Source organism: Salvia hispanica, chromosome 6 (assembly GCF_023119035.1).
Source record: "Salvia hispanica cultivar TCC Black 2014 chromosome 6, UniMelb_Shisp_WGS_1.0, whole genome shotgun sequence".
NCBI classification, from domain to species: domain Eukaryota; kingdom Viridiplantae; phylum Streptophyta; class Magnoliopsida; order Lamiales; family Lamiaceae; genus Salvia; species Salvia hispanica.
In genome coordinates, this window is record NC_062970.1 from 225257 (window position 1) to 251688 (window position 26432).

Below are 26432 nucleotides of genomic sequence, written 5' to 3' on the forward strand. Positions count from 1 at the left end.
ATTCTTTTCATAACAAGTGTGACATGCTACTTGTGAATCTATTTCCCTGAATTCAGAATTTTTTCAACTGTGTTTGGCTGATTATGTAAGCTTCATGAAACATCTATTGACTGGACAGATACTCTGTTTCAAGAGTAGAATTTATTCATTGTATAATATTCAAACAGACAAAGGAAGAGAGAGTAATTCATGTGTTTCTTGAACTTTGGCAACAGTCTTATTTAATACAGTACTCCTATATTTGTAACTGCATAACTGCATGACACAAAAAAAAACATTGTTGCCACAAAATGAGAACACTTCTAACACCCTGGTGGCCTTGAGTGCAGCTTGGCTACGTTCAAGGACTCATCCCCAGGTAACAGATCATTATTGATGCATTTAATCAGAAAATGTGCAGCTTAATCTTGGTGCTGCCCTCTCATTGCCATGGTTTCTTGAGAGAACTATGGGAGTGGTTTGCGATGTGCGACTTTCCCAACTTTCTGGTACACAGAAGAACGGCGGGGAGATGCAGATACCGAATCATCGTCAAGATTGTAAGGAGCGCCCGGGATATAGTTGTAGACCGCGAGTGGGGCCCTGACCATATGTGTTCCGCTTGCTTCCACCAAATAGATCGCAGTTGAGGTGATTGGCTGCTGTGATATGGCTGGTCCAGTCACACTAACAGTGAAAGTTTGGGTTTCTCCAACTGCTGAGAATGCTAGGGTGGTGGGCTCAACTGTAACGTTGAATAGTGATGGCCCTGGAGCACCAAAGATTCCTCCAAGGTTGGTCCAAATAACGTAGGTTGAGTTTGCTGCACCAACGTTGGTCACTTTTCTGGTGAAGGTGGCATCAATCGGCTGGCCATCTTCTACATACAGTGAGAATGAGGGGTAGTTGAGATCCCATGCTCTTCCGGGTTTTATACCGTCGCAAGTGCTGTTGTCTCCTGTCACTAGCCTCAGAGTGGAACTGTTGTATCCCTGTTTGCAGAGGAAGTTGACGTAGTCTGCTTCTGATGCATCGAATACAAGTCCAGGATCGACTGCAGCAGCTGGGTTGATCTGGCCCGAACCATATGCGAATTCAAGATCCTCACTTTTGGACGGGTCCATGACATAAGCTGATCATCAAGGAAAGATTGTCATCAACAAAAGTGTTCATCAACTCTTCAGACATATTTGATAGTATGAGCGCAGAGAAGGTAATTCACTCACCTGTAGTCATGAGGGCTGATTTAATGGCAGCCGGCGACCAATTGGGGTGAGCAGCTTTGACGTAAGCAGCAGCACCACTGGCATGAGGGCAAGACATGGATGTGCCAGAAATGATGTTGAAGAGTGTGCTTCTCGTGTCGCCATAGTAGATTGAGGATGGTGACAGAGGAGACCATCCAGCCAGAATGTCCACACCAGGTGCTGTGAGGTCAGGCTTGAGAATGTCTGGAGAGATGGGGCTCGGCCCTCTGGAAGAAAATGAAACAACATCGGGAGCCATGGCGTCTTTCCATGCCTCAGTGAAGAAAATGGTTGCAATGGGATTCCTGAAATGGGAAAATGTGTTACATAATCTGTTCTTGATTATGGAAGAGAGTTACGTTTAAGGTTACTCAACACTCACTCTGTGCTTCTAATGTATTCAAGAACGCTCTTCCCTTCTGAGGGGCTGATGAGTGAAGTTGGCAGAGGCCAGCTGAAGCCGACGTCGAGATTTTCAACGTTTACGTCGGACATGATGTTTCCAACACCATTAGCTAGAAGAACACCAGAACCATCCCAGATTGTGTCACAGTACACAATTTTACCAGACACTATATCAGCATTCATGGCTCCGGTTAGGCACCAGCCGGCGATTTCTGGATTGGAACCGACAGTGTAGTTGGCAGCATCTCCTCCCCATATCAGAGGGTATGTAGTCCCATTGAGCTCAAAGGTATTGATGTTGATTCCCTTCATTTAATGAAGTTCAGTTTGTTAGCTTCAGAAGATGATTCTGTTTTTAGAAATGATTTTTTGTGCGACTTACAGTGAAGATTTGGCCATTTCCGAGTTGCATTCTGGCAACTAATTTTCTGTCAATGGTGCTGGCAGCAACAGTGAGACTCCATGGAGAATAGTTCGAAACTGACACAGGGAAAGGACCGGAATTTCCAGCTGAGTTTGATGTGAGAATTCCGTTCTTCATGGCGTGGAAGGATCCAATGGCGATACTGTCATCAAAGTAATCAAGAGGCCAGCCTGCTCCCAATGAAACGGAGATTACATCCACCCCATCTGCGATTGCATCATCAAAGGCTTTAAGGATGTCTGCATCATCGCACCCATCCAACCAGCAGACTTTGTACACTGCAATCCGTGAATTCGGGACACCTCCTCGTGCTTTTCCTGCTGCTACACCAAAGTAGCTTGCATCGACCTCAACTCCTGCAGCAGTTGATGCTGTGTGTGTTCCGTGTCCTTCTGTGTCTCTTGGTGAAGGAACTTCTCCTTCATAGTAACCTTCGCCACTATGATAGAACTTTGCTCCGATGATCTTACTGCACTCACAAAGCCAATAGAATTTAAATTAGCCAATCCGATATATTGTAAAATAAAGAAGAGAAGGCTTACTTATTGCAAGTGAAGTTTACTCCTGTGCATGCTCCCTTCCATTTAGTTGGTGGAGAAGTGAAACCGGAGTCGTTGAAACTCGGATGCTCTGGCCAGACCCCTACAGACACATAAAACATTCATAGGATGTAATAACAAAATTGCATATCATAGGAAATGGAAACAACCAGTGAAGTAAGTTACCAGTGTCGAGGAGGCCGATGACAACATCTGATTCAGGTGCTGCTCCGAGCTTGTCTGTGGTGAGGTTCAAGAAATCCCAAGACCTCGTAGTGTGAAGCTTGTGCTTGCGGCTTGGATTGACTGAAACCACTCCTTCCATTTCTGCAAGAATCTATTGAGTTAAAACCAGTACAGTCTGAATGAATATCGTTGGTTGTTTTGTAGCTTCAGGATAGGTTTTACTCACCTGAAATTCTGGCGGCTTCCTCAGCAGTGAGCTTTGCTGCAAATCCATTGAAACTTCTTCCATAGCTGTGGACTAGTGAGTCTTTGGCTGCCGAAGCACTGAACCATGTTTCAAACAAGGATCAGTCCTCATCTATCTAAGTAGTAAGGTAGATGAAGCTATAATCTTGATTCAATAAAAAATTAGTATTCATGTTTATGTTTGGAAGCAAACCTTCCAAGCACTCTATGCAACATCCCATGATGCTTGGAAGCAACTGATAGTCCTTCTTGAGGCTTATCTCCCATGTAGACAACATGAAGCTGCATAGAGAACACTTACTTTCAGATCGAGATAAAGATCGAGAGAGATTCGTAAACTCTGGAGTTACTTACCTTTCTTTCTAGGCAGTGGCAGTTGAGCACAAGGGCTGAAAGCACCAAAGGATAGAGAAGTGAAAACAGCCCGGTTTTCGCCATCTCGAATAGGCTCCGTTGGTCCGTTGAGATGATTTTGACATTCTGAAGAGCTGAGGTTTATATAGGAATGGCTTTGATGATTGTTTCCTCCGCATGGTTTTGATAATCTTAACTGGCAATCAAATGCAGCAGCAGGCTTCCTGTCTTCTTCTGTATTTTTATAGTATTTGAAGAATTTATTGTTGAGTAGATTTTAATTTATTTGGGTTCTGTTGTTTGTTACAAACAATGTATGCATGCATTGTTGAGGATGCTTTGTTTTTCATAACTTAATCGGCGTTTACTTTTCATAATTGATAATCTATATTAGTACTTGAGTAAGATACTTCGAAATTATCCAAGGGACTTGCATGGGATATTTCGAAATTTGAATAAATCTTGATAAATAATTATTTAGCATAAATTTATCTGTTTAAGTTGCACCTCAATTGTAAATGCCCCTAAATCATTAACCAAGTCTATTATGTAGAGTATAATTTTGTTCCATTGCATTGTTGCATTTTAATCGATTAAGGATAATAATCAAAACAGGTGTTAGTATAGAAAGAGTATATGATTATTAAAACTGAAAGAATTATAGGATTTATTAGAAGAAAGAATTTCTGCAATGTTCCGTGGATTCTTTAAATTAATCCTCTAACGACTATTTTCTAAAAACAAATACCAGTGTACCTATACATATTGGAGTATATTTTGTATATTACACATAAAATTATATTTGTTGTAAAGGGTGAAGATTGGACTTGGGAGTATATATTTTGTATATTAGTAGTATATTATACATAAATTATAAGGGTGAAGATTGGACTTGGATTGGTTGGGTGCGTCAGGTCCATGCAATAGTGCAACATATGAGCGACGTTCACAAATCCAAGTAGCAAGCTACCTTGATAGATCTGCTTCCTTAAAAAATAAATTTAAAATCATGCGAGCCAATGGGCCACACATCAAATATTAAGCTGACAAGAACAGATACTACATTTGATCTTAGCCAAAAGGTTGAAAAAAAGGTACGTATGAGCTTATTAGTTCATGGATCTCTCCCTGTTATTCCACCTTTCTAAAGCCAACTTTCTTCTCATACTCCATGTGGGAAATTTTAGCCACAGATTAATCAATTTAGGGGTAACGAAACGGGTTATTCGCAGGTACACGCACCCGACGAGTCGGGTATCCGTACCCGATTTTAGCCAAAGTTGTTGTCCCAATACCTGCCCCGCGACTTACCGAGATTGTCCGATACCCGTGTTGGGTATCCCGTACCCAACCCAAAATCCTAATAAAAAATTTGAAAACCATAATCGTCAATATTCCCTAATTTACTTTATTAATATCGATGGTAAATGTTGAATAGATTGAGAATAAAAGTGAGGGGACACTCTATAGATAGTTCCAGTGAGTTTTCAATTGTATGTTCGTTGGAATATAAAAATATTTTAAAAGAATTCTTAGATTATATAAAGTTCTTCCACTGTTCCGCCTTAACAAAGGCATTTCATTTTTTTCATTTAATTTGGAAATATAATAATATAAATATTCTTCTCTACATTATTATTTCTCTTACTTTATTTTCTCTCTATTCTAACTATTTATTTTTAATCTTTCAAAATGAGTGCGTATATGGAGTATTATTTTATAACTATTTACTTTTTTTCTCCACTTTAACTATTTGAAACACCTCTAACTATTTGAAACACCTCTATTAATATAGAACGGAGGGAGCATTAAAAGATGGAATATGATGATTATTAATAATAACGGGTATTATCGGGACTAACGGGTATATCCGCTCATTATATAAATGGAATTCATAGTACTATAGTAGCCTCACGCTTTCATCATAAAAATAACAAGGCAAGCTATAAACAAACAAGTAAAACAAAACATGCAAACACTGTTTTCACATTGTTGTAAATACACATTATAATACAGAAAACATTCGAAAGTATTGAATCTATATGCCTGTTGAACAAGAAATTCTATGAATACGATGAAAATACAGGCTGCAATGTGTCAAAACCAAGATACAGAAAGCCTGCTGCATTGGATTGCCAGCTATGATCAGAAACAACCACCAAAACCATTCCTATATAAACCACAGCTCTTCAGAAGATAAAAACCATCACAACAAACCAACAGAGTATATTCGAGATGGCGAAAACCGGGCTGTTTTCACTTCTCTATCCTTTGTTACTTGCAGCCCTTGTGCTCAACTGCCACTGCCTAGAAAGAATGGTAAGTAACTCCAAATTTTACGAATCTCTCTCGATCTTGATCTCGATCTGAAAGTAGCTGTTCTCTTTACATCCAACTTCAGGCAAAATTAATCTTGCTAGCACTAAATGCACAAAATTTTTAAAATTTATACGGTACTGTTTTTGTTTTATTTGTGGTTTTATATATATAAATAAAAAGATAAAAAGATAGAATTGTAATTAATTATCTTATGGTTATTGAATATATACTCCATAAAATAAAAATAATAGTAGAATAATCCCATTAAATCTTAGTATCCGTGGTTGTATTTATCATCCATTTAACAATTTGGAAAGTTTTCAAATTATAAAACTTTATTCCATTCCTAAAACTAAATACCATATATAGTTTAAATATCTAGAATCCTACTATATCCACATGTCACATAGTAATTAGTGGGACATACCAAGTCATCATCTATTCATGTCACTTGGTATGCCATGACCACCAAATTTTTACTCATATAGGAAATATTTTTTTTCCTTCAAATTCCAAGGGTTTTATCGTTTATCCTTACTCAATCATATACTCCATCTGTTCCATTTACAGAATAATGTATAATGTAGTGTCATTTTGATATGTTTCATAGTAAAGACTCATTTCTACTTTATTCTTCCTTTATTTAACTCACCAAACACGATTTTGCATTCATTAATTGTTATCTACGAAGCAATAAAATATGGAAAAAAGAGACTGAATCGAAAAACAACCAGTTAAGGCGGAACTTTTCGGCACGGAGTTTAAGAAATGAATGTTGAGTGTGTTAAATAAATAGATAAAAAAGTAAGAAAGAGAAAAAGGTAGAGAGAATAAAGTAAAAAGTGAATAAAGTAGAGAGAATAAAGTAAGAGAGAGTAAAGTAAGAAAGAAGAAAAAGTTACTATAAATGGAAATGACTCAACTATGAGGGAACTTCCCGAAATGGAAAAATGACTCAACTATGAAGGAACGGAGGGAGTAACAATTTAGTGTTAGATTTATCATCTACACATCTTGTTCCTTCCTAGTAGCATGAACTTCGTCTCTTTCCTTTGCAAATCTTTGAGCAAACTTATATGCACTATTAATCCCCGTAGTATGCACAAAGCCACCTGAAACCTAGAATCCGCACGTGCAACATGAAAGATAATCTGGTAAGCTCTTACATTACAAGAGCAGCGAAAATTCATATTTAGCCTCAAACATATCAAAGGATCCCTCTATAAGATGATATTAAACTTGAATTCTTAATCTATAAACAAACTAGATTAACAATCAACCACAATTAAACTTTGATTTCAACACAACCTTCAATTCCAATCCTACTACTAAAAGAAGCGATCAACAATCAAACAACATTTGCAGTGATAACTAAGAACACAGCTCTAAATGAATTATTATGCAGCTTGTCAAAAAACTAATGGGAACAAACAGAACATAGCATGCTTCCTATAGAAACACATGAAGAGGCCAACTTCAATGTTTCTATCATTAAGACATCTAACAATAACTATAATAATAATAATAAAAAAGATATTGTTCCACCAAGTAGCACCGTTAATTTTAACTTCATACCAGATGTTGTTTCTTCAAGACGATGCCCCAAACACAAATCTTTCCACTTAGCACCAACTACCTGTTCATTGAATTTGGAAGGACCAAACTTCCATCAACAACATAAATAAAATACAACACAATTTTAATTACGCAAAGCAATAATATATCCTAAACACCGAAGCAAAAATGAGTACAAATCTAGGCAGAGCACTCGGTTCATTTTTTCTAAACTGTCCTCTTCAAATCAACTTAATTTTATCAGACAAAGAGTAGTAGCGAGTGAAATGATATTCTACCATTTGAATGGAAAAGTATAAATAGTTGACATAGTACAAGAAAGAATAGAAAATCTCAAATACTCAAAGCTTACTCTAACTTCATGAACGGAGAGCAATCAACATATAATAGTAGTAGTATAATACAGAGGCATATCAACAGAGTATTTGAGCAAACAGCAGGCTGCAAAGAAACCTAGAGATGTCTTCCTAATAAGGTTGAAGATTTCTACTTCAAAATTAAAAGATAAAACGAAATCGCACCGAGGAATATAAGCAAAGTAGGATGAGCTATTCATGTGTTTTGACTGCATTATTTGACTGCATACAATGAAGCTGATGGACTAACCAGAGAGATTGGAAAGGCCGAAGAGATAGTCTATAAATCAGATGAGATTTATTCCAACTCTGCTTTCCATCTGAGCTGTTGAAACTAAACAAGGCCTGTAACATATGCTTCCATTAGTTCTAAATTGAGCTCACTTGCCAACTCTCAATGTAAATAATCATCAATCATGTATGTTTATGAAGGCTAGAAATTAATGAAGTAGAGATCTTCCATCTGGAATTCTGGATAATAGTCAAAACATTGAATAATTAGGAACGGATTGTTATTATTAATAGTTGAGAAAAGACCCAACATATCAACACTCATACAAAATAGAAGGCAAATCAGAAGATGCAACTGACCAAGAGTGTCATCGCCATAAGGGATGTTTCCTTTAACAAGGTGTTCCACAAAATAGACAGCAAGCTCTGCACCGCATGTAAACTGAATTGAGTATAGAGTTCATCAAAAGTTCCAGCTTGAGATAATATAGGAAGATTATATTATTTCATTTCTATTTTGAAAAATAATAAGGCATGGAGCTTGAGGTCTCCAAACTTGATAAAATTTAACTTAACATCTCGAAGTTTCTTATGCTACTGAATAGGTTTCAGCACAAATAATTATCACTTAGGGGGATTTACTTTTCATGATTGAATATTTTTTTCCTCATTAATAGGTTTCATTCAATCCTGCCATTTCAATGGATATGAATCCATCACAATTTGCTCAAATGATAGAAATTATAGAAGGCCTTGAGATATCCCAAAGTTCTAATAATACTATCTTAAAAGACATTGGATACTAGTCTATACTATATTATGTATAGAGCTAATCCTCAAAAGTAAACATCCTAGTATCTTGTGTTAAAACTTTAAACCATTTAGCGGATTTTACAAGGGATACACTCAACTAAATGCTACAGAACATGAAAGTACATAAAAAAAAAACACAAGTCAGATCTGTCCATTTGCTAATTGTAGGCAAGCACCTGAGTGAAAAATATCCAAGGCTTCTAAGTACCAAGGTAGTCAATTGAAAGAAATAAGATTAAGTTTTATCTAGGGAGAAAGTGTCCTGACATTGGCTATAACTATAAGTCAAAAACATAAGATTATCTCCCTAAGTTCTGGAACATCGCCACATTTGTTGTTAACCATATTATTTATTTTCCTAGTAGAAATTTGACTATCTTACCTAGAACCAAGAGATTTATACATTTGATCTTAAAAATTCAAATACAATCTACTTGGCTTAATAATCCCATTAGATCACCAAAATCGGGTGGTAGTTATTATTTAATTCTAGATATTACGATTTGATTGTATCATTTTAATATGAGCGTGTTGGTATTTAGGAATTTTGAAGAAAATATTAGAATCTTGAATTGAAAATGAGAAAGGAAGTATTGCAAATAAAATTTTAGACTTGCACAAGAAATCTCCAGAATTTGGAACTCGGTGCAATTCCTCTCTGTAGGAGTAATTATGATACTACTACTATTCATAAAAAAGTGATGTAGGCAGGAACAATCTTTGAAACGATAATCACTATCTTCATTAAACAATTACAAATCGATGCACATTTATAATAACATAACTACTATACACTATAATAAATATTGTATGTTTTGTGTCCATAATCAAAGGGTAACATAGTCGAACTCACATCACGTTAAAAAATCACACAAAAATTTGGCAAAGAAAGTGCATTAATATTATCTAAACTCGAATTCAACTTGATGAGGTAACTGGGATAGAAGTTGTTGCATATGGATCATATGAGCTTGTCCCTTAGTCGCACTCATATATTCAGTACAAGTATTTAGATCTTGATATGCATTGCAACAAAATGAAATATAGGTCATCAGTTTGATGATATCGGTCGCACACGATCCTTGAAACTTTAACATTTTGAGGCGTTGGTGTGGGCAACCAAAATCATGTGATGGTCCATAGCCATAAATTGGCCTAGATACATATTTGTGTGGGCATCTTTCATCATCTCTATAGTACATTTTAAACTGCATATATCCATATGTAAGAAATCATAAAATGAGGAAAATATTATTTGATTGAAACTTTGAATTTATGCTAAGTGTATACCAACCTTGAATGTGAACATATGAAGATGAGGACATGCCGATATTATAGATCTTACCGGCCCAAGACAATAGTGCACATATTGACGTGAAATTACAACGCACAACTCCTTTAGATTAGGCATATAAGGAAGCAATCCTTTGGTTAAAATGTTCTGCCAAATTAAGACAACCAGTGAACCATCATCAACCTTATAAATGACAAAATGTATTAACAAACAAAATAATGCTAAAATGCTGGTTTTTAAAATGGAAGGACTTGACTAAAATATCACAAAACTAAATGATTTTTCCGTGCAATATCTAACCTCAGCTTCTGAGTGTGGAATAGACAATATGAGTTTTTGGAGATGGGAAGTAAAGCAAGATACTGTTGATGCAAAATTGAATTTTAGGGTTCCAATTTCAAGACTTGCTATGGCAAGTCTTGGAGCATTCTTGAACCGTAGTTCGCCTGGTTGTGCATCGGAAACAACTTCATAAAGATGTGGAGCAGAAATTTCGATAACGGATTTCCTAAAGTTGCATTCCCATAACCGAAGAATCTCCAAATCACCGGAGACATGAACATCAGACGTGAAAGAGGATTCTGTGATATTGAGTTCCCTCAACAGGGGACTACTTTTGAGGAAATATGAGATGTCGTGACCACTCACTATCATGCCTGTGAGAGACAGAGCCTTGAGATATTTCATCGGCCTCATCTCTCGCACCAAATCGTCTAACACAACCGCGCGCCATTCACCACTACGCATAGAGTGGAAGTTTAAATCCAATTGCTCAACTTGTCTCGACTGCGCGAATTCGAGCCATTTGGTGATTGTGCTATGTCCTGATTTGTCTGCGTAAATCGAAATTGTGAACTGTTTGATGGAAGGGGATTGGTGTGATTCGAGAACCGAATTGACCATTTTGACACGGTGGCACGTCTCCGCACGCCATGAGACGCGATTGATAAAAAGTTGGTTCGGGTCATAAAAGTCGAGATTAGAAGTGTGCTTCCACGAATGGCGCCATCGGTGAGAAAGAAGGCTAGTGGCCGCAGCTTGTCTCAAGGGTAGGGAAGACAATATTGTGTATATGATCTCATCAGGCAACTCACTTATTCTGTCGCACTATATTATAAAACAACACACAACACACAATTTAGAATAGTAATAGTAATCATCAATATTGTTGAGCAACAATTAGAATCTAACCTCGCTCTTTTCCCTCTTATTGCAGTCGCTTCCATCCATCAATTTCAAGAATTGCTTATATAGAGAGATATTGAGAAAAGAAAGACTTAATTAACAGAATAGGAGTATGTGAATATCTTCAATTTATAGAAGAAGATAGGCAACAGCGTAGGTATATGATTCCCATATTTATAGGGATACGCAACCGGAATATAAAAGGCCATTCAGCCCAAAGACATTATATTTCTTATCTACATTCTTTTATGTTGATATGTTAATCACAATATATAAGTACTTAAGTTTGTTATAGTAAAATGCACAAGCTCACAGGTTAAAATCCTTCAATTATTAATCTCTTGGCCCAATAAGAATCTAAAAGAGTTGTCATACGTAAAACACGTCAATGGGCTAAGAGAAACAAGCCCAATAAGGGCCCAAATTGACATATGCCATTTACTACATTATTAGTCAAAGAAATCGGTATATACACAAAACAAAAATGTTCTCACTTTTTTAGGCACATTCACAATGGCTAAAAACCAACATGAAAAATAACCAAAATCGAATCTGGAAGATCCCAAAAAGTTAAAAAATTATAGAGGTGTATTGATTTTTTGTATTATATCAATCATATTCCACTCAATCAAAACAATTACTGAAGTTGAAGTTGACATCAACTGCAAATTACATCTTCTTAGCTAACTCTCTCCTACCACAACTTATGCACACATCAAAGCAACATGATGCACATTCCAACCCATAATTGTCATACACCTTCCTAGAACAAAGGTCACACCTTCTCTTGATAGTGACAACACTAAATGTGAGAGGGTGGTTAGGGTGAATACCACGCATCATTAATCGTCGCCCAAATTCGATGTTTCTGAACCGGCCAGATGCGGACCTGAGGCAGTAGAGGTGGCTGATGGTATGTTGAGAGGTCGGGTTTTGCACGCGTGTCGTAGGCGCTTGTCCCTTCCTATTCAACATGGTAAGTTAGGGTGTCGAACCCACGAGGAACGGTAGAATCCGTTATGCATTTCCACACTTAGAAAGATTTTGGCGATGCCACCACGCTCTAAATTGTGGGTGGGAACTAAACTACGAAATATAAATAACACTTAAGCTAAGATTGGGAACTAAAAGTGCAAATAAAATGCAATAAGAAGAAAACATTTAAACTGGAACACAGACTGGGCAAGTTGACAAACTGGGCAACTTAGACAGTGGCGAAAATTAGAACTTTTCGGAAATAAAAACAAAGCAGCAACATGCACGAAATTTACTAAGTTCGGAAGCTAAGGAACTAAGTTAAAAGTTAAGGAAGATAAACTAAGTGTTGGCTCCTAAAAGAAAAGCTAGAAAACTAGGATAGTGACCCTTAAAAGTGGCTAGATTAATTAACTCCTAAAAGGTAAACTAAATCACATGTAGATGCAGGTTGAGTGCAGAAATTAACTAGGCTAAAAGGGCTGCCAAAAGTGAAAAAAAGCATGTACTAGTTGTCTCCCAAACCCTATTATCCAAGGTGTAAGACCAATGGACAAAAGCCTACAACTAATGGACAAAGAACTTGACTTCTAAAAGCTGATCTTGGCTCCTAATTCTACATCATAAGGCACGAAAATATGGAGGAGAAAGAGAGTAGATGGCTGCTACATAATTAAAAATGCAAGAGAAACACAAGATCAACAAGTAAACTACCTAAACATGCATTGAAAACACCAAATGAAAAGCTGAAAATTAAAGCACTTAAACATGATGAAAGAAGCTTAAAAAATAATAACAATGGAGGATGAATAGCAAGGCAAGAAATTAAACCACAAACATTAAACTTAAAACATGCTAAACTAATTAATCTAGGTGATTTAAACTCTAAACAAGAACACAACTTTTTTTTCTTCTTTTCTTCTTGAAATTTTTGAAATGAACAACTAACTAAAACAAGCTAAACTGAACTAAAGACATTGGAAAAGATTTTTACTAAGCAAGAAAGATTTAACAAACACTAGAACAACAACAAAATAAAAACCGAAAATGAACAAGAGCTAAGCTTCAAAGCATATTAAATAAAGAAACACTTAGAGAAATTACTACTTGAAATGAGCTTTTAAAACAAGAACAACAATAATAACTAAGAGTGAGAAAGGTGCAAAAGTACTACAGAGTTAACAACAAACAAACTAGAGAAAGCAAACACTACTACTAAATTACTACTACTTCAACCCATGGTGAACAATGATCTTGGCAGCCTTGAATGTGAGATCTCTCTTCTTAAGGAAGAGAGAAAAGTTTCCTAGAGTGAGAAAGTTAACTAAACTAAACTAAAGAAAGTGATAAGTGTCTAGTGGTGGATTGGAAAGTTAAGGTTTTTTTTAATACATATATCTAATAAAAGATATTCCCCTTCTTTTTACTCTCCAATGGCTGAAATGGGCGTGTGTAGCATGTGAGAGTTGTCATTGATAAGTGTGTGGAAGTGACTTTAATCATTTTCCCGAGGTTTAAACTGGCCAGTCCAACAGCTTGGGCAGTTTGCATTCTTTCGATTTTTTTCTTCCAATTCTTGAACATTGTGCCTCCTTTTTGCATCATTCACCACAAATGCCTTTCTACAATGCCTCCAAACCATAATCTCAATTCCCTACCAAAATAGCATCTTCTGATGCAAATATTCAACTAATAAGTGCGAAAAGTGATCAAATCCGAGTTCTTCTCCTCCTCCTCCTTTGATGCATTTATAGCACAACTTCAATGTTTTGATGTTGGGGATTCTTTTAAGCACCCCCGCACAAAACTTGAGATTGAACACTCTATACATGAAATGCACCATCCTTGTTCTCAAAGTTGATGATTTAACGTGCCTCACTTCAGGCATCTTCCATAAATCAAAATCATAATTGTCAACAGTCTTTAACAAAATCAGTGTCTGCAAATTCCATACAAAAGAGGGAAAAGGAACCTTTCATAATGCAACATCATCAACAAGGAGAGAAAGAAGACTCAGGTTAATATGCTTAGAATGATTATCTAGATAATGTCCCCCACGGTCTTCGTTAAACATAGATACCTAAACTTAACTGATTTATCATCTGGAACTATCCCAAAGAAAGAACGGACAAGTGGTGAAGATTGAAGGTGTCACGACCGCCCTTCTAGGGTTAATAAATTCGAACGATCGCGACTTAAAGGAACTTAAAGAGACGAAGAATAAGACTAGGGTTTAATCAAAAAGTTTGACCATCAATAAATGTGATAAATAACAAAGCCATAATTTAATATTTTTCCAACAAGCAAGCCTTAAATTCAAATAAAAACTCTAGAAAGGTTCAAATTCAATAACATTGTAAGCAAAGAACTATAGACTCTAGCGGAAGCGTTCAAGAGGAGTGACGTCATGTATGGAGACACGGCGACACCAAAAGTCTAACTATCATTAAAATATTTCATAATTCATTTTATGCTCAACACCCGCCAATGCTCGTCGCCGTTCAACCTGCACATAAGGAAAACACATGCAGGGATGAGTATTTTGAAATACCCAGTGGACTCATGCCAAAACATTTTATTAATTATGCCACCCTTACTATAGTGAACTCGAGTTTTGCAGTTATCAAAGAATATCATCGAGTATCACGAAAATAATTTCATAGACTGGCCAGTCAAACAACTCCCCCGTTTTCTCAACAATTTCCACAATCACAACATTTCCATGGTGCGACGAAAGTGTGGCCACACTTTTCGTCCACGAGATCGGCCGACTAGCAAGGACGGCTCCCGATCCCACCGTGTACACAAGCCTGGAAGGGTTTGCGGCCCAACTCAGACCCGAATTCGTTTATACATATCCATAGCCCTATAGCCCAATGGAGCGAACTCTCAAACTAGGCATCAGGCGCACAACATCATCAAAACAATCACATGCATGACGTAACAGTTTAAACCACCCTTATATCTCCATTGTCATAAATTCGGAACATAAAAGAGTTTAAGAATAAAGTCCACCTTGCCTGCTTAGATCTCAAGTATGTTCTTCCCTTTGTTATCTTGCTTCGCAACCAAATTATCACCTTTTGACCATATACATATATACATACCATGTATTAGTTTCAACATCAACTCCTAAATCATGCATGCCTCACGTTTTTCCCTTTTTCCCCATTGGTTCGTTTTATATTATCATTTCAAAAATCAAAACATACTTATCATATCATTTATACACACTACAACTCCAGATCTATCATCGGACCCACTATACATTCAATAAATTCCCTCCTATGACTTTGCCATGGAAAATTATCCACTTACAAAAGCAAAATAGATATAAATGAGAATTATTGTAGATCTTAGTAGTAGTACTACTATATTTATGATGGATATGCTGAGGTGGACCTACATGGAGCCTTGAGGGTCCCATAAAATGTGTATACACCGACTAGGGCAACTGGCTGAAATTTCAGTCTCTCATTAGGGAGATTTGAGTTTGAATCCTGTGAGGGGCCTATAATTTGTATTGAATTTGTTTCCAGCTCTTTGTTTTGTTTACACTTCGCAATTTTTCCAAATAGACAAATTATTAATTTTAAATTATACTACACGCTTTGCAATAATTTTTTCTTTATTTTGTTAACACTTTTCATATTTTCAACTACTGTCAACGATCATATATATATCTAGTTATTGTCACCTTTTTATTATTTGGCATTTATATAACCTATATATGTCACGACTTCCTTATTATTCATGCCACAATTTCACTATAATCTATATATGTCACGACTTCCTTATCACTCATGCCACAATTACTTGCGGTGAGGTAAACATCAACAAATGTTTAATCTTGCATGTCAAATAAATGTGTTGATTACCTAATTATAATTATCTAGATTGTGAAATTCTATTTCTCTTCTACAAAGGACCGACTGCGTCACCTTCTGTGAACGTCATTCACGACCAGTCTACTATGTAGAAGAATTATACTTATTTGCTTCTTATACATTTAAATGTTTGAGAAACATCTTATAAATGCACAAGCAAACATCAATGCGAAAAATTACTTCTTCTCGTCTTAGGTTAAAGGTGGATTGTAGAGTTTATTGTATCCAAGCAATTATATCCGTGCAACATGCTCGAAATATGCTTTTCAGTATACCAATCCTAACAGGTGGGTCCCTTTTTGACTTTTTGGTTTTTTATTTCTGTTTTGATTTATTTTAATATAGACAATGGCATTTGAAGTAATTTTGATGAACAATGAGGTAAAATTTTAAATGTGACTCTACATGTGAGACGGACTTTTATGGTAAAATATGACTACAAATTTGGGACGGAGGGAGTACTATAACTTAGAAAAGTGAGCAAAATTTTTTTAATGGAGTATGGATCTAGTTTAATAAAAAAAATCATAGAGTATGGAGTATTCAAACCTAATTAACTCATATTCTGGTATGGTTATTCTTAGGGATGTCAATCGGGCTAACCCGTTTGGGTTCGGGCCAATCCACTCGGGTTGCCGGCTATTTGGGTGCGGGCTATTCGGGTTATAGATTTTTCGGGTTATAAATTTTCAACCCTAACCCTAAACTGCCGGGTTTTGGGCTAACCCATCGGGCTATTCGGGCCTAAAAGCTTTCGAAAATAATTTCTTGTATCGAAATTTTCTTCTATAAAATGATTTTAAATTTTAGATACTTTTTTTCTTTTTAGTTAGAATCATATAAAATCTTCATATTTTCATAGTATTCTACAATAATACTTGGAAAGAAGCATTTCATCTCGATCAACTACAACATAAATTAAAGTTTGTGTTCATGTCATTATTTTGGCATTGTTCGTAACTAATTCTTTGTGAAAATTAAAAATCATATCTTACATGAATCATTATTAAAATGAAAAATATATTAAGATTTTGATAAGTTATTTCTTAATTTTGTCTTGATTGGCTTTGGTGGTGGTAAGACACTGGTGGCAGATGATGGGACGGTGGAATAATGAGTTGAGATGGAACTTGAAAGCTGATATTGTGAGATCCGAGTGGAAAAGTATAGAATGAAGATCAAATAAGACATTTATGTAGAAAGATTGAGGATTCAAAAATATAAAAAAAAAACTCCTAAAACTTAATAATTTTTAATTAAAAGTTGCAACCCATCGGGCCGACCCGCAACCCGCCCGGGCTAACCCGTTTGACCCGCTAACCCATTCGGGCTAACCGGTTTAGCCCGTTTTGTATTCGGATAATAAAATTACAACCCTAATCCGCTCATTTTACCGGGTTATTCAGGTCGGCCCACGAATTTCGGGTTGAATTGACATCCCTAGTTATTCTAGAAAACATAAATTAAGCTTCTGCTTATTTATTTATAATTAAAACATAGCCTAATTAATGACTCCTGCGACTGTAATTCTCTTAAAGAAGTAAATAAATATTTCCCCATGATTACACGGGCGATAACTTTAATTTAGATAAGTTTTGATCGTCCAAAATTTAATTATGCTTCAGGTTGTTTATTCTAACTAGTATCACGCCTTTGTACATATTAATATATTTTTAAAATATTAATTTTTTATTTTAAATTAATTAAATAAAATAAGAATCAATATTAATAATGAACAATATGAATAACAATTTTAGTTATGAGAATAAAAAATATATACGAATCAATATTGAAGCATAATAAATTTATAACAAATTACATAATATAATGTTTAATCATTAAATCTTGGAGTATGGAGATAAAAATCTATCATAATAAAGAAACCATAATAGATATTACTCATCATTTTTGAAACTTCTTTATGCACTACATTAACTTTAAAATTAAAATCAACCTCATTATTATAAACTAAAATCTTCAATTCTTCACAATTCGTAAAATAACTCGATTGTCATCTTTAAAGCCGACCGCGTCACCTAAAACTACAATAAAATAAGGAACAAAATCAATTTGCAATGCACAAAATCAATAATCAATATGTATAGATACTTTCGCCTAACAATTTGTATAGTTTTCAATAAAATCAAAGACAAATTAAATTATACTTTAAATTTACCAACAGAATAAGTCTTTCATATGACTCAACCCTATTTATAGATATGTAAATAAAAAATTAGCCATTTTAATTTCAACATAAATTTTTTAACACGGATCAAATATGTTTGCTTGTTAAAGATATGAGAAGATATGAGATGAGAAAATGAAGTGTTTTTAGAAAAACATTTTTGAAATTTGTATTGCAATGCAAGGTGACAAGGAAATTCCACAACTTTTGGAGGAAAAATCAAGATACTCAATTTCATCAACACACGTTTCAAAAGAAAAAAAATAACAATAATTAAGAACTGCAGAGAAAAAAACAACTCAAAATTATCATCCATCACATAACAAAGATTTCACAACACACACAAAAATCTCAAAGAAAAAGAAACCAAAGTTTGTCATGTACCATAATCTTGTTCTATCGTCGTCGGAAAACTGATTAAACGCATCCTCCACCGCAAATTTAAGCTCGGCCACTGTAGCATTTCTCGCCACATGAAGACCTGCAAGATTAGAATTTTATGTTGCTGAAATAAACCCCACGAAAAAATAGAATCAAGAAAAGGGTCAATTTTTTCATAGTTATAGTTACTGAATGAAGAGCCGTCCAATTTATGAACAGAAAGATTGAGAAACTACTGCACCGGAAGCCTTCGATAGGTGGGAGACCGGTTGTAAAGGGAAAAAGGGATACAAATGCTTTTTAAAATATTTTCATTTGTAACTGTCCCACTATCTTCATTTGTAGCTGCCCCACTTATTCCACAATTAAGATATTTGTGATTTGTGATTTTTGTGTTTTGAATTGCATTTGATAAGAACGATGATTGTTTTCATTTTTATACACTAATACTTTATTTTCATGATTTAATTATGAAAAAGTTTGCATTTAGTTTTATTTTATTTTGATTAGATATGTTATTTTTAATTAAATGATGTGATTTTAAAAATGGCAATGAGAATATTGTTCAAAAAAATTTACTCTCCATAAATTTTAATAAATATAAAATTAATATTCATCCTAAATTTAGAAAGTGTTAGAACATAATCATGATTTAGAAAATATCCATAGTTAGAAAATAAATAAATAAAATTTCAAAGTTCGGATGAAATTCTCGAAAACTTCGAAAGATCGTATATTTTTCAGCTTAAATACCTGCAACTTTTTGCCACGTTGGTACTTCCAACGTTCACATCAACTTTAATTTAAAGAAAAAATATTTTTTAGGGAAATATAAGAAAAATTGAAATGTTTTCAACGTAATTAAAAGATGGGTGCAAATTAATTTTTTAGTTGCACATCATTAGATTTATTAAGTAATTAAGTAATTAAGTAATATTAATCACTCAAGTTTCAATTTTAAAATGATTTTAATCCAATTTTTAAACGGTTTTAACTCGAATGAGACTGTTAGAATTTGTTTAAAAATTGACAGAATTGTTAGTGTAAGACCAATTGTGATCCGAGTTAAAATGTTCAGGATGCAAAGATTCAAAAGATAAAATCTAGGACCAAAATCATAAAATGAACATTTGTTCAGGACCTATTTTGGCCTTAACTCTATATTTAAATTCAAAAATACAAGTTCAAGAAAAAAATAGTAAATATTGAAAATTCGTATTTAAAGGCAAACAATTCTTAATTATTTGATGTTTTTGTTAGAGTTGTACATAATTAAATTATTTTTTATGTCATTTATTGATATGTTATCAACGTAATAAAAAAATGGGTGCAAATTAATTTTTTTAGTTGCACGTACATCATTAGATTATTAAGTAATTAAGTAATTAAGTTATATTAATCACTCAAGTTTCAAACTAACACAACACAACGCACGACTCAACCCTTTCCTCCCACGCCGCTTCCCACGCCAACGCCTCTTTCGTCGACGCTGTCGCTGCCGGTGCCGCCGCCTCTCGTCGCTTGCCGCTGGTCTCCTCTCACGGTTTTCTCTCTCCCTCTCTCTACTCCAGCAGTGCTCATCTAAATTTCGCCTAATTTAAACTTCTCCTGACCAATTACTTGCTTGTGGGTGTGGTGTTCCCTCATATTTTAAATCGGACCAAAGAGAAGCATCAATTCTATAATGTATGGCAAAAGGGTTCTAGTTGATGCTCGATCAATTCTAGTGGAGAATTTCAGTTTAGTTTGTACTTTTGCTTTAGTAGGATTATATTGTTTGTTAGTGATTTCAATTTTTGATTAACTACAATGATGTTTTTCATAATATTTAGAAAGCCGTACAAAGAATACATTAGGGATTTAGAAACATTCTTATGAGTTGAATCCCAAAGGTCAAGATTTTTTTGTTTCTTTCTACAATAATTTGTCTCTTTATATCTTACATTTAAAGTTTACCCTTTGTGAGTTTATCATTTTAATTGATTGGACATTCGGATGCTTAGTTTGTCTATAATCGGTAATGTTATAACGTCAAGTAATTGTTTTTATTGTTTGTTTGCTAATGGAAAGTCAACCTTTGGCTAATATGTGTGTGTGTGTTTTAAAACTTAACAGAGCTTTACCAAGTCATTGTGAGACATTTTAGAGATGCACCAAGTAGAGAGAAGAGGTAATTGGAGGTTAGTATCTTTATCCTTGATTCATTATGCTTTTTTTTTTCATCGCATTGAGTATGTTATTTATCGGAGCATGCTTTAGGGTGTAGATGGTGGCTAGGCTTGGGGTGGAGCCTTGTCGGCTTCACCGACCCAATTTGCTGTGAAGTGAGGTGATTGTGTGGCTTTGATGTAACATTGTGAATTAAGCATGTATTTGAATGTTGATTACTTCTGTTTTACGTATGCTAAATTATGTGTTCGAAGAGTTTGTTCTATGTGCATCCTTATCGACTAGGAATTAATATGATGATCGAATTATTGTTTAGGAATTTAGTAATGACTGCATTTGTTATCATTGTTTGTGTTAAGTAATGTGAGGAAGCCATGTTAAGAACAAAATGCCTATTTATTCTCCAAACCATGTATCTTTGATAAATAAACAGAAAGTCAATTTATTTACCAAACCAAATAACATCATAAAAATTCATTAAAATGGTTGTTGTTAACATAAATGGTCCCCACTGAGCTGTTGGAACAAAACTTCCAAAATGAAGGAAACAAAAGAGGAGAATAGTCATTTATAGATGTTCAAATTAGACCACACTTCCAGCCGAATGCTCTTTTTCTTTCTCGTATTTCTTTTTCTTATGTTACTTATGTAAGTGATGTGCTAATATTTGACAAACTGATTTGATATTAAATTATACTAATATGTACTTGGATCTCAGGTTTCAGATATGCATCGCCGTCGTCATGGTCACACTCCAACTAGCGAGTCCACTCGCGCGGGATCAACCAACCAAGGTATCCCTGCGATGACATCTTCTGAGAATGTCGATATCGTGGAAGATGATGAGCTCATGGTGCCTGATGCGAGGATAAAATTTGAAAGGGATCCGCACGCTGAGTTTGTTTTATTTATTGATTATTGATTATTAATTAAGCTTCATTTTATTATATATTAACTAATATCCAAATGTTATAGGAAACTAATAATCCCTAGTTCAATGTCAAGGGAGATAACAACAACTTTTCATCGCATCCCAAATATAACGGGGTAAACTTGGGCTCGTACCCCCGATAATGTTAAGAAGCTGTACTTTGAGGAATTTCGAGTAAGTTTTAATTTGGTAACAAAGAAACTTGTTTTGCTTAATTATTTTTAACTATTTCATTTTCCTACAGAAAGTTTATTTCTGGTCCGTTGTAGTGTACCCAGACTTTCATAAATCACTCGATTTTAGCTACCTTTTAATTATATATTTTTAAGTTAATATAATTTTTTAAATTAAATAACAGTTTTATAAATTTCTCAAAAAATATTTCAGTGAATATATGAATGGAACATGAATTATTAATCGTGTGATAATTAATATAGGGAAACAAAATAAATTAGTTAAATTCTATCCCTATAATCATGGAATTCAAATTTGTTCCACTTGCATTAATCGTGTGATTACTTTTCTCATCTACTTTAATACAATCAACTTAAAAAAAATTTATGGACATTTCGGATATACAATCTTTGTTATTTAATCTTTCAATAATGCTATGCGGCCATAACGTGGCTGGTCATACGGTGGCATTTTAGTAAATAGATGCAAAAGGTAATATAATAAAATAATAGTTTTAGTTAGTGCTCAGGTACTTTTACTTAATCACCCTTCTCCTTTAATTTGGGAATAGATATGCATTTCACTTCATATATATATATATATATATATATATATATTTAAAATAAATCTCCCTCTATATTAACTACAACTCTATTTCCCAAAAATAATTATTATCAGATCTTTAAAGTCCTACATAATTAATCTTGAACTAATGAAGTGTGTACGTTTATGGCATATATTAAAATTTTCCCTTTATAACTAAGACGTTTTTTCATTTAGGGAAATTCCACTATAGTTAAGTCAATTTTATTATATGTTATAAAAAATACTCTATTTTACACTCTTAATTTATTTCATCTCTTACTTTACTCTTTTTTTATTAATTTTTTATGTTTTTTTATCTTTTACTTTATTATCTATTCCTTAACACATTATATATTATTTTTTAAACTTTGTTCTAAAAATTAAGTATCTAAAGGAAAGGAAAGAATAACATTTACTGTAATTATTACGCCAAAATGGATACACTCTAACGGCTAACCATATAATTATAATTATATTATAACAAATTTCACTTCTAAAAATAATAATAAGAATAAGTAGTAGATAAATAAATATACTATATCAAATGAGTAATACAAATTTCTATCATGATTTAATGTTATGATTATCAAAATTACCGACTGCTATATAGCACCACGAGTTCATACTTCATATTAAGAACGACTATAGTTTGATACCGTGTAGCAAAATGTCATTAGTTAATATATTTAATTATAAATTTATATAATATATATTTATTATACGCATTAATATCAATTCCCATAATATATTATGGGGCATAAAGTGGGAAAAAGTTAAAGATCAATCAATTAAGTGGATCTAACCTTAGATTTATCAATTTAACTTAAATTGAAAAATCAATTAGAAATAAAATTGATTGATTCAAATTGATTATTGGGGACTTTTTAGATCAATTGGTAAAAATAAACGACTGGATATTCGCTCAATCAATTAGACTAAAAAATTATAAATATAAATTGATACCCCGTATTAGATATTAATTATAATAATAATAATAATATATTATTATTATTATTATTATTATCATTATTTATTAATTTTTTGCTATTTTCGTAGACTTTATCGTAGTGCCATAACATTATTTTAAAATTATCATCAATTTCAAATATTAACTTTAAATTTCACTTTATATCATTAAATTTACACTGATTTATCATACTATTAGTATTACTACTTATTTAATTATTAGTGCAAAACGTGACACTACACTTTAGACCTGTACATTAAAAGGATTTAAATATTTAATGATAACATTATGTTATACAACATTTCCTTAATACTGTTAACTTTTTAAAATAAAAATCCTAAAAATAAGAAAAGAAATAGTGATAAGTATAAAGCGTTCTACATTTTATAGAAGGATAAGGAAGTTGGATGTATTATGGGAAGGGGTAGAATAGTCTTGGAAATTTTGATATTTTTAATGTGCATTAAATGACTCAGTTTTCTAAATAAAAATCTGATTATGGCCGTCATAATGTGGCCATTTAGCATGGAATTCAAATTTATTCCACTTGCATTAATCGTGTGATTACTTTTCTCTTCTACTTTAATACAATCAACTTAAAAAAAATGTAAGGACATTTCGGATATACAATCTTTGTTATTTAATCTTTACCCTTTATTTATAATTAAAACATAGCCTAATTAATGACTCCTACGAGAACTTAATAAATACTTCCCGCCATGGTTACACGAGCGATAAGTGCATATATAAGTAGAACTACTTATCGTCCTCTAACAATCCAGATAAGATAAGCCCCTGCGCTTATCATTCTCTCTCTCAAGATTCAAGAATCTGTTAACCCAAAGCTCTCCTTCGCCTTTCTTCTACTTCACGAGCTCATTGATCACCAATTCAGCATGGAGGAGGACGACTCTCAATGCACAAAATGTCCCTACTCTCTCTCTCTCTCTCTCATTCATTTGCAGCTATGCCTGGTGATAAGTACTCCCTCCGTCCCACAAAAGATGTCACACTTGTGGGACGGCACGAAATTTTAGGAAGTTTTATTTTATGTGTTAAATGGTTTTATATTCATGTGAGAGAGAACGTTTTCCTAAAAAAGAAATGTGATATCTTTTGTGGGACAACCTAAAAAGAAAAGTGTGACATTTTTTGTGAGACGGAGGGTATACGTTTTCTTTCTTTTAATCAACTATTACTAATAAGTACTACTCCTACTACTATTATTCTATTTTGTCCATGTGTCTAATTTACTGAATTTTAAAAAATAGAAATAAAAATGAGTTGAAAATATTAATAAAATATAAGTGGAATGTAAGTATTACATTTGACAAAAATAATAAAAAAGTACTAAGACATGTATTGACAAACGGACAAAAAAATGAAATATGAGACATGTATTCATCGACGAAGAAAATATTTTTTGAAATCTCGTACTCCCTCTGTTGCATAAAAATATGTGCACTTTCTATTTCGTCCGTCCCACAAAAATATGTGCATTCCATATTTAGAAATATCACAAAATATGTGTCATATCCATTGCGCATATTTATATGGGACGGATGGAGTATCTAATAAATGAGGTACTTCTTTTTTTACATAAAATAAAAAATTTTAATGGTCATATCACAAAATATTGACTCAAACCAAAATATTGACTTCAGACATTAATTATACCATTTATTATGATTAGGCTCATTCTCAAAACTTGAGTAATTGCTTAATTTAGATTAATTAAAAGAATGCCCAATTAATGACCCCTTTTTATTCCTCACATTACAAGTCAATACAAATATTTCCCGCCGTAACTAATAGGGCGATAAGTATATATATAAGTTGAACTACTTATCATCCTCTCTCTCCTGCGCATTTCTCTCTCTCAAGCATCAAGTAACCCAAAGCTCTCCTTCGCATTTCTTCTCTTCTGATCGATCACCAATTTACGCCTACAATCGCCGGTTCAAGCATGGACGAGAACTCTCAAGGAACCCCTCCATTTGCACCGAAAGATCTTGAGGTTTCTCTCCCTCTCTCTCTCTCTCTCTCTCTCTCTCTCTCCCTCTCTCGTGTGTATGTGCGTGTGTGAGTTCAGTTGAATGAATCATGAATTTTAGGGTTTTTCTGATTTGATTTCTGAACATGCTGTGGATGTTGTAGTGTCTATATCATCTTTACTGAAATTTGGAGTTGGATTAATCAGGGTTTAATCTTGATTCTTGAATTCAAAGAGAAAAGAGGATTTTACGCAGTTAATTTAGTGTTTTCTTGCCTATGATTTGACACACTACATCGGAAGGTTTCTCTCTCTCTTTCTGATTTCAGTGTGTGTGTGTGTGTGTTTGAGTTCAGGTGAATGAATCATGAATTTTAGGGTTTTTCTGATTTGATTTCTGAACATGCTGTGGATGTTGTAGTGTCTATATCATCTTTACTGAAATTTGGAGTTGGATTAATCAGGGTTTAATCTTGATTCTTGAATTCAAAGAGAAAAGAGGATTTTACGCAGTTAATTTGCAGTCGTAGTTATACACTGAATTTGTTGGCCAATCATGAGCTCACTTATGCTCATCAAATGGCTGTACAAAACGAGCCAGCATTTGTCGGGGGATCAGAAATCGGGGAGGCCACCTTGATCGAGGCACTAAGCACCGAGGCAAACAAAGTGATTGATGAAGACTATTGGGCGATGATAGGAGACTCTAACGAGCCAACTGATCAGGAAGATCATGGCAATGACCAGCTTATTGGAGGTGGTGATTTAAATTTGGAGCAGGTTAATGAACTTATCAATGAGGCGACTTTGATCGAAGCACTGAAAAATGAAGCAGACAGAGTGAGTGATGTGAATTTGGAACAGATTTATGAAACTAATGATGAGGCTACTTTGACCGAGGAACTAAGAAAGGAGGCTGACCGAGTGAATGATGTAGACTTGTCGGCGTTGTGGGCGATGATCGACGACTACACCGAGCCAACTGATGAGGATGGAGGTGGTAATGAGAATGAAGCCATCTGATCCTCCTGC

The 26432-nt window shown here is 34.3% G+C and overlaps 1 protein-coding gene, 2 long non-coding RNA genes and 1 other non-coding gene across 4 annotated transcripts; 1 reads left to right on the forward strand and 3 right to left on the reverse strand.

Annotated features, from left to right (window-relative positions):
- Positions 1–370: 370 nt before the first annotated feature.
- LOC125194142 (cucumisin-like) lies at positions 371–3464 on the reverse strand. The gene is made up of 9 exons (XM_048092195.1): positions 3381–3464; positions 3220–3308; positions 3007–3104; positions 2781–2921; positions 2598–2697; positions 2014–2524; positions 1609–1937; positions 1206–1531; positions 371–1111 (listed from the first exon to the last, which is right to left on the reverse strand). Exons 1-9 carry the CDS (start codon positions 3462–3464, stop codon positions 447–449), a joined length of 2343 nt encoding a protein of 780 aa, XP_047948152.1. The 3' UTR covers positions 371–446.
- An 816-nt stretch (positions 3465–4280) lies between these two features.
- On the reverse strand, positions 4281–4476 carry LOC125197697. Its single transcript, XR_007172224.1, has one exon. It is a non-coding gene; the product is annotated as a U2 spliceosomal RNA (small nuclear RNA).
- A 2082-nt stretch (positions 4477–6558) lies between these two features.
- LOC125193546 lies at positions 6559–9084 on the reverse strand. The gene is made up of 5 exons (XR_007171589.1): positions 9057–9084; positions 8222–8287; positions 7881–7975; positions 7275–7335; positions 6559–6818 (listed from the first exon to the last, which is right to left on the reverse strand). It is a non-coding gene; the product is annotated as an uncharacterized LOC125193546 (long non-coding RNA).
- Positions 9085–20029: 10945 nt separating this feature from the next.
- On the forward strand, positions 20030–21849 carry LOC125193547. Its single transcript, XR_007171590.1, has 4 exons — positions 20030–20124; positions 20697–20761; positions 21469–21647; positions 21726–21849. It is a non-coding gene; the product is annotated as an uncharacterized LOC125193547 (long non-coding RNA).
- The last annotated feature ends 4583 nt before the right edge of the window (positions 21850–26432 follow it).

What these genes read in the sequence shown, in the direction of transcription:
- LOC125194142 (XM_048092195.1), bottom strand. Translation starts at nt 3,464, where the DNA reads ATGGCGAAAACCGGGCTGTTTTCACTTCTCTATCCTTTGGTGCTTTCA. An exon ending in CATCGGCCTCCTCGACACTG is followed by an intron (nt 2,698 to 2,780) that starts GTAACTTACTTC and finishes ATGTGTCTGTAG; the next exon opens with GGGTCTGGCCAGAGCATCCG. An exon ending in GAATACATTAGAAGCACAGA is followed by an intron (nt 1,532 to 1,608) that starts GTGAGTGTTGAG and finishes TTCCCATTTCAG; the next exon opens with GAATCCCATTGCAACCATTT.